Source organism: Salvia hispanica, chromosome 5 (genome assembly GCF_029641045.1).
Source record: "Salvia hispanica isolate PSC_SH4W2 chromosome 5, Shi_PSC_v1, whole genome shotgun sequence".
Lineage (NCBI taxonomy): Eukaryota > Viridiplantae > Streptophyta > Magnoliopsida > Lamiales > Lamiaceae > Salvia > Salvia hispanica.
Genome location: NC_142696.1, coordinates 5,497,474 through 5,509,657, shown reverse-complemented (window position 1 = coordinate 5,509,657; position 12,184 = coordinate 5,497,474). Strand labels below are relative to the sequence as shown.

At 33.0% G+C, this 12,184-nt stretch overlaps 2 protein-coding genes across 3 annotated transcripts; both read left to right on the top strand.

Annotated features, from left to right (window-relative positions):
• The first annotated feature begins 1,892 nt into the window (after nucleotides 1–1,892).
• Nucleotides 1,893–5,315, top strand: LOC125187017 (uncharacterized protein At4g15545-like). Of its 2 annotated transcripts, XR_007170550.2 has the most exons (9): nucleotides 1,893–2,409; nucleotides 2,509–2,577; nucleotides 3,451–3,504; nucleotides 3,629–3,689; nucleotides 3,850–3,921; nucleotides 4,009–4,263; nucleotides 4,374–4,419; nucleotides 4,507–4,757; nucleotides 5,066–5,315. XR_007170550.2 is itself a non-coding variant. In XM_048083523.2 (8 exons), the coding sequence occupies exons 1-8, from the start codon at nucleotides 2,125–2,127 to the stop codon at nucleotides 4,676–4,678; spliced, it is 1,014 nt and encodes a 337-aa protein (XP_047939480.1). In that variant the 5' UTR covers nucleotides 1,894–2,124; the 3' UTR covers nucleotides 4,679–4,964. The 2 variants fall into 2 exon arrangements, 1 of the variants encoding a protein (XP_047939480.1); XM_048083523.2 differs by lacking the exon at nucleotides 5,066–5,315 and having other exon boundaries at nucleotides 1,894–2,409; nucleotides 4,507–4,964.
• A 4,971-nt stretch (nucleotides 5,316–10,286) lies between these two features.
• LOC125186534 (uncharacterized) lies at nucleotides 10,287–11,546 on the top strand. Its single transcript, XM_048082914.2, has 3 exons — nucleotides 10,287–10,740; nucleotides 10,978–11,118; nucleotides 11,249–11,546. Exons 1-3 carry the CDS (start codon nucleotides 10,405–10,407, stop codon nucleotides 11,429–11,431), a joined length of 660 nt encoding a protein of 219 aa, XP_047938871.1. The 5' UTR covers nucleotides 10,287–10,404; the 3' UTR covers nucleotides 11,432–11,546.
• The last annotated feature ends 638 nt before the right edge of the window (nucleotides 11,547–12,184 follow it).

The window sequence follows — 12,184 nt, the reverse complement described above, 5'->3', positions numbered from 1 at the left end:
TGTAGTTTTTTATTACTATTATTTGATTTGGTGTTTCAGATTGAAGATAAAGTGGTATCTGTTGAAAAAACTGAAATTCACATCTGCAAGAAGAAAGTAGTGCTGTAATTTGTTGTCCGTTTGATTAAAAATATTCGTTCTTTTTATGATTTAAGTGATTGTATGCGAGCGAGTCCACAAAAAAATAAATGTGTTGACAGTTGTGTGAGCCTTGTTGTTGTACAAAGTTGGTATTGTTGTAAACATGAAGTTTAGTGGGTATGACTACGATCGATGAAGTTCATCGGAAAATGATTCTATAGATTGTGATTTCAAATTTTTAATTCAAGATTAGTTATAAACATTTTTTAGTCCATTGAATCCCTACATCACACATGTGTGCTTTCTGGCAATTAATACATCGAATAATTGTGTATTTATGTCTTCCAATTAATTAATATGAAACTAATCCCACTAGCAATTTTAAAATTTGAACTTTATGTTTTGTCCTTTTTGTTGAAAGTTGAATGCCCACCAACTTACCAAATACATAAATACTTTTGCTATTAAAAATACACAAATGAGTTCAAGTAAAACAAAAAGACTGATCCCAAATGTTAAAAGCAATCAACGATAGAGTACTCATTAGTCATTACCTTTCATTCATGGCATCATTTCGACAGGAGGATGACAAGCAATAATTCAAACCGAAGAAATAAAGAATAAACCGCCTAAAAAAAAGAAGGAATTGTTAAATTGATAAATTTGTTCAACTTGTATATTATACTCCCTCCGTTGTATAATAAAAATAATATTTTATTTCGATTCGTCACACAGTGAAAGTTCTATTTCATTTTTACTATAAAATGGTAAGTAGGTTGTAGGCCCCATATTCCACCAATTTATTTCATTTACATTTTATTATAACACTAGTATACATAAATGGTCAAATATCTAAAATTAAGGGTTGAAATTAGAAATGAATTGATTAAGGAGGTGTTCACCTTCACCTAAATGGTAATTCCAAGAAATAATTGTGTTTCAGAATTAGGTGGTAGGACCCACCTTTACAAAATTTAATATGTGTGTTCAGTGAACATGATTTGGCGATTTGTTTAAATAACGTACGCCTCTTTAAGGCCGTGTTTCGACCATGTAGCCCATTACACATTTTCAAAATAGCTTTACTATAGCTTGAGAAATGAAATGTATACTCTGACGTGAATTCCTTCCAATTATTTTGGGGAAAAGGCGCAACACATTCCATAAAAACGAGAGTCATTGCTTCACCGTTTCTTCATCTCTAGACACAAATCTCGGTCAAAGTTGTGTCGCGAAGATCTTTGATGTCGGAAATGCTGCGTGAGGAAACAACCAAGAAAAAGAATCAGATGTTACGAGCTGTGAGTCAATTGGGATTTTAATTCAGAAGAGAAGATTGGTTTGGTTTAACAATGAAGCGATGTACGTACCAAAGGTGATCTTCATGCCCGGTAATGGCGTCCAGTCCTTGGAGGTCGATCGCAGCAGAGATGCGTGTGAGAGAGAGTGTGTTATGACTGAATTGTTTTTTCGACGAGAAAATTTGAGGGAATCTAATTTGGTGGGGGCAAAGTAGTCTATTCATGAGCTATTATGGGGTAAACTCGGAAATAAATATCACCTCTTTTGTAAGTTAGAAATTTAGGACAATTGCATAATAATAGTGCGGGTAATATTTTATATCTAGGGCCAACATGTTTGAAAACATGTAAAGTGAACAATTGGAAATATCTAGATTCGGACAAACTGAATATGAATCGAAAAGAAATGTTCAATTAAAATGAAACGGAGAGAGTACTCTTCTATACACAAAAATGACAATATAGATGTTAGGATATGATTTATGATCGTTTTGAGGAGGGAAAACCCAAAATTTCAAACCCACCGCATTCCACGTATTCACGCACCTAATTCGCATTGACATTTCTCTTACGAAACCTATTTTCCTAATTGCTAAATCCCAAATTTTGCATATTTCTTAATAATTTTTCCCAATATTCTGACTCTCCGACGTCGTCAAACAGCTTCGCCGTTCTCCCCCTTCCGCCCTAATTTTCAGTCAATAATTAGTCGAAATTTAGGGTTGTTTGCTGGTGGTGGCACATGGCGAACGGCGGAGAGGACGGTGGCCTGCCGGATTTCGATCTTCCCGACGAGATATTATCGGTGATGCCCACAGACCCCTACGATCAGCTGGATCTGGCGCGTAAGATCACGTCCATGGCGATTGCGTCGCGCGTCACCAAGCTCGAGAACGAGGCCGGTAGCTTCCGCCAAAAGCTTCAAGAGAAGGACCGCCTTATTCAACAGCTTGAGGATAAGGTCGCGCAACTCGACGGCGCCTATCAGGACGCCGAGTTCCGCTTGAAAATTACGCGCGAAGATAATGTATGCTTTTTATTCTATTCTAATTTCTAAATATTGTTTGCTTTTTTTTGGTGTTTTTGAATTGGTGAGTTAGGGCTTTTCTCACTGCGTGTGTTGCAGATGAAACTATTGAAGGAAAGAGATTCATTGGCTGTGACAGCAAAGAAGCTCAGTCGTGACTTGGCCAAGGTAATTAACATGTCTATATCGAAAGAGCAAAACATAAATTTTGATAATCTCTCTCATTTTTTTGGTTGGACAATGGAAGCAAGTATACAGAATACAGTTGTAATTGATCTTATTTTATCCTTAGAATTTAGGGGAAAACTCTTTACCAGCGTGATCTTAGTCATTTAGTCTGTAAAGTAGTATGCCCGAAGGAGAAAATAATCCAAGTAATTTGATTGCCAGACACCCGAAGAATAAAACGCCCTTTGTAACTGTTATGCGATTCACTGAGTTAATTATTAGGACGTCTTGGTTTTCGAGTTTATAACTCTGGCTTGCCCCAAGGCAAACAAGTATTGCCATTTTCTATTTCTTTGCCTGGATTTGATGTCTGCCTATGCTGATCAGAAAGTTTTTGTATGATGATTTTAGCACTTTTTTCAAGGCCCTGTAATTTGATATAGAAAAGCATTTCCATTACTAACCATTTACTGTGTCAATTAATCTTTTTTGAGTTGAGATGGTTTAGTTTGAGCTTCTTATTATCTTCTTAGGGTATAAGTTTAATTTGCAAATTGCAAATAATACCTGTTTACTTGTTGTTTTCGTTAAATTCCCACTTAGTTAAACAAACAGACATTAAGACTAAAGCACATTTTGGTCTTCCTTTGAGCAATTGTGTTTGGTGAAAAGATAATTGAAACCAAAGTAGTTACTTCTGAAATAGGTTGGTTATCTGTCACTAGTCCAATTCCACGATTTTTGACACCTGATGTAACAGCTCGTTAAACACACGTTGTTGTGTTATAGCTCGTGTCTTCTTTTTCATGATTATGTTCTCTGCTTGATTTTCATTTACTCCTTTTAACATTCTAATTTATGATATTTTGACAGCAAGAGGCGTTTAGGAGGCAACTCATGCAGTCATTGAATGAAGAAAATTCAACAGTATGGTTGACTTGCATTTGTTTAATTTTCCATATTGAGATTGATACTTTCCTAGTTAATACTAGTATCACATCTTGTTTTTAATGGCTATCTAATTACTAAATTTTAACTGTTCTTACATCAGTCAGAAACTGTTGACATTGGAACTTACGACCAATCAGTCCCCAAGGCTTACGCCAGAAATGGTAATGTTGATCAATTCTGTGTAATTGCCTTTTAATTACTAGCCTTGCTGAGTATTCTTTTATTGTAGCGTTTGTTTTACAGTTAGTAATATGTTTTTGTTTTTCCTGTTGTAATATGCTAATGTTGATTTTTTTTGTTAACTATTGCTCTATTGTACAGATGATTCAAATGGCTATATGAAACATAATTCTTATAGCGGTTCAACCGACAATGCGAGCACAACAGATGAAGGTATTTAAAAGTTGGTTATTGAGTCCTGATTGCTATTATTTACATATGATTTTTAAGTTCTGATTTCATGGATTGCCTTTTTTGCAGTTTCTACACAAGCTGGGCAAAAGTTCTCTGTCACACCCTATATAACTCCTCGTTTTACTCCTACTGGAACTCCGAAGGTGATTTCCTCTAGTGTATCCCCGAGAAGGTACTCAGCTGCTACCTCTCCTCAGAGAACCTCTGGTACTACTTCTCCTTCTGCATACTATGACGGAAAAGGATCCTATTCGTCTTGGTACCCTTCCAGCCAGCAGTCGTCAGCAGCCAACTCTCCTCCTCGGGGACGCCCACTGCCAGGTATATAAATGCATGAACGATCCTAGTTTTGTTTCATACCAGATTGAAAGGACTACATTTCTACTTCCAATCAAGTCCTAAACATGCCTATTTTATCTCATTTTGAATAGGTCGTACTCCTCGAGTCGATGGTAAAGAGTTCTTCCGTCAAGCAAGGTGAGTTTGAGATTGCTATCATAATGATGATGTTGTGACTAAAAATCTTTGATTTATGTCATGGTGGGTTTATGTTGCATCATGCAGGAGTCAGTTATCACTTGAGCAATTCAGTGCATTTCTGGCAAATATAAAGGAATTAAATGCGCAAAGGCAGTCGCGGGAAGAGACACTGAGAAAAGCAGAAGAGATTTTCGGGACAGACAATAAGGATCTATTTGTATCATTTCAAGGGTTGCTAAACCGCAATGCTCACTAAGAAGGGAACGACGTGATTGTTGCTCCGTGCCCAAATTCTTTCCCCTCCTCGTGGGAGATGTATTGTCCGATTTCAGCAGGTACTGCTGTTCCAGATTAAACAAACATGGCAACCCTTGTTTCTTTATTATGTGCAAGAACACATGTAGTTGTAAATAATTGCATTTTTGGTTTGGCTCTCGTCTGTCTGCTGCGATTTGATGTCATTTTCTTGCACCTAAAAAAAATGTATAATTGCCCCAATTCGGAAATTTATTCATCTGTCTCTGATTGGCTTATTCATAAAATTAAGTACAGTATTATTTTCATAATGTACTTTCCCAAACAATCCAAAATGTATATTTATTACTGACAGATTTGATAAAGATTGATGAAAAATATGTTTCAGCTGAAGTATGAAAAGTTAAGATGCCGGAGAGGCTTCAAGTGGGCAGCAAAAACTGCAAAGCTGATTGATTTCTGATGATTATTCTTACAATGGTATCTGCTTCTCTTTTGATTTTGTAAAAGTTTGTATTCATTTTATAATATCTTTTCATCTTTTTTGTGCTTCTAAACAATATCTGAACACAATCTTGGTTCTTGACTTCAAGAACTAGTCAATTTTTTTACAGTCTATGTTAATTTTTAATTTTTAAGTTTTAATGTGTTAACTGGAACACTAACTCACTAATTAAAAGAAGAATAAATTAAATTAAAGCTTATTATGCTTTAAATATTAGTCAAATCAGCAGATTATATATGAATCCAATCAAAGTTGCACAAAAGCACAGTACTACTACAAGATTTTCATATCATATCATCAATTTATTTCAATCAACTCAAAGAATCACTATATAATTATTCTCTTTGGGAATATATTTTGAATTTTCCTATCTAAAAGGCTCTAAACAAACATGGAGATAGGCGATCTACCCAATTGAGCTATAAAAATTGATAGTGATACATGAAAGATTGAAATGTCCACCACCTTGTAAGCATGATTACAAATAATATATTCTTTTATTCAGAGAAAGCAATCAAACACTCCAATATTTTGGAGTTTCCTTGTTTTTACCACAAAGAGAGAGACAATAAAATGAAAAAGAAAAAAAGTGAAGTGTGAGATATGAAGCATGCATGTGCATCAAAATAAATGTTGGATCCTGTGTTTGACTGAATTATATCTCTACAATTAAAGTTTTACAAATCCATGCACGTTTATTCTTTCGTTAGTCGCGGTGCATGTTATTATATTAACTCGTGTACAAAAAGTTGCTGATTAAAGGATTTGTGTTCACAAATATTTTTATTGTGAATTTTTTAATTATTGGTTACTATGAGATTTTTTTTATTCTGTTGTAAACTTTCTGAATGTGATAATACTATGATATTAATAAAATGCATGTTACTTGTTACTTTGTTAGTATGATTAAAATGCAGATATGCATATATACTTTCATGGAGAATAATGCAAATATTTTATACGTTCTCATGCAATTTTTAAAATTTCAAAAATATTTTAACAATTTATATTTATTTATAATTTTCTAAAAATATAACTATGGAATTAGTCGTATTTCTGAAAATTTATCTTTTAAAAATTTCTTGTAAATGCATCCCAAGTTATGGTGTTTATATTATTGATTTGGTCAAAACATAAATGTTTTTTTATATTTAGCATAGTCCAATTTTCATGGGCTAAGAATCAGATGTACTATAATCCAAAGGTATAGATGGAAATATCTCGATGGTAGCTTTCTAATGATATCCAAAAGTGTTGAGTTTTGGTCATGGAAATTAAGGAGTAGCTAATTAAGCATATATAGTCTAACATGAAATGTTTAATTAGCAAGGCTATAAATCTAGTGTGGGCTTAAGATGATGAACAGGCAACATGCAGGAACATGATCTTGTCCCGGCAAATATATTCAAAGAGAAATTGCGAAAGAGAAATTGGCACCTGCTTGATTTACTTGTTTTCTTTGCAGATCGTGGAATCATATTTCTCATTCTACACATCTACCCCACTTCTCGAATCTCCATCACTTCTAAAGTATGCAATTTTTTATATGGATTTAATTACTCTCTAGTTTGCGTCACATCACTCCCAGTACCACTTTTCAATAATGACAACTCACTAATTAATTTTTCATCGGCAATGTCTAACTAAAATATTTGAGATCTCTTATTCTCTTTTCATATTTTTATACTCCCTCCGTCCCTCTGCAGTAGAGGCGTTTCATTTTGAGTACTCGTTTTGAAAAAATGACGATAAATAGTTAAAGTGAAGAAAGAGTAAACTAAGAGATGAAATAATACTAATAAGAGTCTTCTCTACATTATTCTTTCTCTTAGTTTATTTTTTCTCTACTTTAACTATTTATTATTATCAATTTTTCAAAACAATTGTTGAAAATGAAACGCCTCTACTATAGAGGGACAGATGGAGTATTTAATTTGTACCTCAAGAAATATTATCCAATCATGAAAATATGATCTGTGTAGAGTAAAAATAAGGATACAGTTTTGATGTGTTATATACTTGTAATATATAATCATTAAGAGATGATGAGGCATATTATTAAATCTTTTGACCATATATTCTATGATGTGTGTGAGAGAAAGAGAGGGAGAACCGTACTATTAAAATTCTGATTCCCTAATACTAAGATGTTTGTTAGCTTTTTGTGGAGAATTGCCACAAAAAACAAGTTACCCTTGTATAAGAAGTAACTGTATAAATGTCTCTAGTGTATTCCCTGACATGAAACCACCACATAATATTCCTTTTTCCATCTCTCAATATATATAGATAGATAGGCATTATCTAATTAGTACTCCATATAAATACAACAACAGATAAACACACACATGATCAGAATCCTTATTTTGATCCTAAATTCTTGCTTTGACCATTCTTTTTTTAGTAACTATTGTACTTAAAAACCTAATTATAGTTTTACCCCCTTATTGTACGTGCTTTTTATTATTCACGCCATCATATATAAGTAATGATATCTTATACTAGTACTAGTAAAACATCATGCGTTCATCTATTTTTAATGCCCCATATTTCATTAAGTTAAGAAAAAATTCAAAGTGATATTGTTGCTAAGAGTCTAGACTGAGTATTGAATTAGAGTGAACTTCTAAAATGGTTCCTGGACTATGGATTTATTTCGAAAATGGTTCCTGGACATGGATTTATCTCAAAAACGGACCTTTTGCACGAGACGAAAATGCCCTTTTGTGGAGTTTTGGGGGATTTGGAAAATTTGGTCTTTTTACACTTTTAACATTTTAAATCTGATATTATTTCAGTTATGTACTAAATCTAATATTATTTCAAAATTATCATTCTTCTTCCCTTTTGTCATCCTTCACTTTGTTTCTTTATTTCAATATTAGATTTAATTTATAAAATTAATTTAAAATTTTAATTTTTAAATATTAATAATTTTTTTTAACTAAAACTATTAATTCATGGACACTATAAATATTGATTAAAACTATTAATTTTTGTTATTTAATATAATATTCAGCTGAATTGTAGAAATACAGAAAAATAATATTAATCATGATGGAAAAAATAAGAGCTATTCTATTTAGGCTTAGTTAGATTGTTATAATTGATTGAAGAAGTACATAAGTATTTTTGTTGAAATTTTCTAGTCATTTTGATTGTTTTCAAATTAATAAACGAAAATTATATTAGTCTTATATTAGATGCATATTTATTTCAGAATAAATCGTGTTATATGATCTATTTATGATTAAAGCTATTAAATATTGATTAAAACTAAGGCGTTGTCATATCTTGTTGATTAAATATTAGACACTATCAAATATTGATTATGACCATTAATTTTTGATATTTATTAATTTTAATAATTAAAAAAATTTATTGATATTTAAAAATTGAAATTTAAAATTTAATTTTTTAAAATTAAATCTAATATTGAAATAAAGAAACAAAGTGAAGGATGACAAAAGGGAAGAAGAATGATAATTTTGAAATAATATCAGATTTAGTACATAACTGAAATAATATCAGATTTAAAAAGTTAAAAGTGTAAAAAGACCAACTTGTCCAAACCCCCCAAAACCCCTCAAAAGGGCATTTTCGTCTCGAAACAGTGCAAAAGGACCGTTTTTGATATTAACCCTTAATCCAGGGACTACTGGTGATATTTATAAAGTCCAAGGATTATTTTCAAGATAAACCCATAGTCGAGGGACCATTTTTGAAGTTCACTAGGCGTTTTCTTAAACGACGACGATGAAGTGCAATTTAAAAAAAAATTGATTGCAGTAAATTTGTTATGTAATGATTATGTCAATTACTCCCTCTGTTTTTCTAAAATAGCAACTATTTTTTATTTTGGATTATTTCATAAAAATAGAATTTTAGAATCTTTCTATTTCAGGACATGGACCCCATAACTTTTTCTCTTCCCCTCTCTTACTTTGCTCATTTTTCTTTTCGTCTGTCTTACCTTACCAATTAATCACACTTACTTTACTAATTATGCATTAAAACTCATGTAGTTTCAAATGTTTTTATTTTTTTTAATATGGCAGGAGTAATGTTTATTTTGTCAAAAATTTATGGAATATTATAAAATGATTATGCTAGCTGGAAAATGTGAGTAATTGGTCCGAATAATAGATTCTTAGGCTATTTTTATAGACCAAATCAAAGCAGACAGCTTTAAACAGTAAAAGTACAGTGAGCACATGAAGTGCTCTATCTCTATTCTATTCCGCTCTGCTGCTGCCTTTGGAGTATATAAACACCTGAACTAATTAATTTAACTTTCATCCTAAAATGATGTACTTATACCCACTAAATACGGTTAAAATAGATTAAAAAGCTAGTTTAAGCTGTCAAATTAAGTACTCCCTCGTCCCCTAAAAATAGATATTTCTGAAACAGTATGAGTTTTAATACAAAATTGGAAAAGTAAGAGTGAGATAGAAAGAAAAGTGTGTTAATGAAAAATGAGTCCCATCTCATTACAGAAAGAAATTAAATCTTAAAGAGAAAGTTTCTATTTTTAAGAGATGGACCAAAAATGAAAGAGTTTCTATTTTTAGGAGACGGATAGAGTAAATCACTAATTTATTCTAGGCGTGGACATGATAGAGCACACGATGGATATTACATTTGTGATGAACAAGGCAAACAGGAAACAACATGAAGACATACTTAGAACAAGGCAAACAGGAAACAACATGAAGACATACTTAAAAAATCTCTGAAAACTTTGAATTCTAGCAAACTAAACCAAGCATATAGAAACCCAAAAAAAAATTAATAACAACACTAGGAAATAAATTGATCGGAGAGTAGAAAATGTGCCTCCCTTTAAACAAGTTGCAAGTTCTAACATTATCAACAGAGAATCCGTTCGTATGCAAATCCGTCAAAAGTAAAATAGAAAATACACATGCGAGTAGCCCCCACACAATTAATAATATTGAATTAAATTAATGTAATGCAAGTTAAGACAAACTAGTGTAGAAAATCCTCGTACACAATTGAAGATTCTGCATATGTTTATATAAATATGCATTAACATCATAATAAGACCTAAATCAAGAGTAGACAGAAAGGCAGAGAGTGGAGATCGAGGGGCTAGCTAGTTTTTCTGTTGGATGCTATAAATAGTTCCCACCACCATCAAATTCATTCACAAATTCATTAACCCATCTTCTTCTTCTTCTTCTTCTTTGCTTTCTTCAATGGCTGCTTCAGTCCCTCACAATTACCACTGCTTCGATTACCCCAGTCTTCTCCCTAACAACGGAGAAACCTCCTCAAACATGTTCAACTCCAACATGCAGCTGCTGCAGCTTCCGTTGCTGAGCTACGACGTCAATTCCCCGGTTTCAGTCGCGTCTTTTCCCGACGTCCAATTTGGCCTTGCTTCCGATTATATGGTCGTTCCTCAGATGGACACCGGCTTTCGTGATTTCTCCGTCTCTGATTACAATCAGAGCCAAGTTTTTGATTCCGGATCGGAAGAGTGTAGTGGATCAGTCTGGCCACCTTACAATCCCTTGCTTGCTGAAAATTGGGTTTGATTTCCAAACTCTATTTCTGTATACGCAACTGAGAACCGTATCAGTTCACATATACATTAATATCAGTTGGCATCACTGAATATATCAGGACCTGATATATTTTGTGACGCCAAGTCGCCAACTGATATTAATATATCATAGAACTGATGTGATTTTCAGTTCCAAAAATTCTCATTTTAACAAACTTCTCATTGGAACCACTTTGCTAAATTAAATTATGTTTTAATTTAGGGGATACAAGGGAAAGATGCGACAATGGCGGAGGAGAGCGATCAGGTGAAGGTGGGGAGATATTCAGCTGAAGAAAGGAAGGACAGAATTGTTAGATACTTGAAGAAGAGAAACCAGAGAAATTTTAACAAGACCATCAAGGTGAGAATGTCAAATTAATATTTGGTTGAGATTTAGTCTCTAGTTATGTATTTATTAGAATTTAATTATTTATTGATCACTGCTATATATAAACTGAATTTTGGTAATTATAAATATGGTGGTGGTGCAGTATGCGTGTCGTAAAACCCTAGCAGACAAGCGTGTTCGAGTTCGTGGGAGATTTGCCAAGAACAATGAAGCTGAAATATTGATGGACTCACAACAAAACAATTCATTTCACCAAGATGATGAGGACTATTGGTTGCAAGCAGCCATGGACAATCTTGCCCACTTTCCTTATTTAGCCACCTAGAACCTTGGAATTTTATCCATATTGGTGCTGTCACAATTAATAACTCTTTGCTGTTTATTGTATAAATTGAATTGCATGTCTCGTATTAATCGAAAATGATTAACGAGGAGTACTATATTAGCAGTCAGTTTTATTCCAATATAATTCTACGTACTTATGCAATCTTTGTAGTTTTAATTGACTACTTTCCATACCAATTAATCTCTAATTAGTTCTAAGCCACGAATCCAATGCTATAAAGTCTTGAAATGATGATGAGCATATAAGGACTAACTTTTGTGGTTGTGATCGATCCCTTGATTTGATTTTTATTCCACTCACATCCACTTCCATATCTATATAGCCATATTTATATATGTATACATCTAGGCTTAGCCAATCCATTCATCAAATTTAAATTCGATTTGAAATATTTATCCATATATTAGTGGATTCATTTGGCATGCCCAGATGCCCTTACCATTTTCCAATTCACGAGAACTCCAAACTTTCAAGTATCTAATTGAGAGCTAATAAATTCAACATTCCACTGCACATTTGAAAAGGAAATAAAGCATCTGACTTTTAACAATTAGGTCAAGAATAGAATACAAAGTACAATTCACCATCATCAAATGCCAAGGCCAAGTTACATGCTCCCTCCATCCATCCCAACAAAGGTAGTTGAGTCGTATTCTTTTTGGATTGTTACAAGCAGGTTGAGTCATTTCTTTTTATGGCAAAAACTTTATCCTCTCTCACATTTTATTCTAT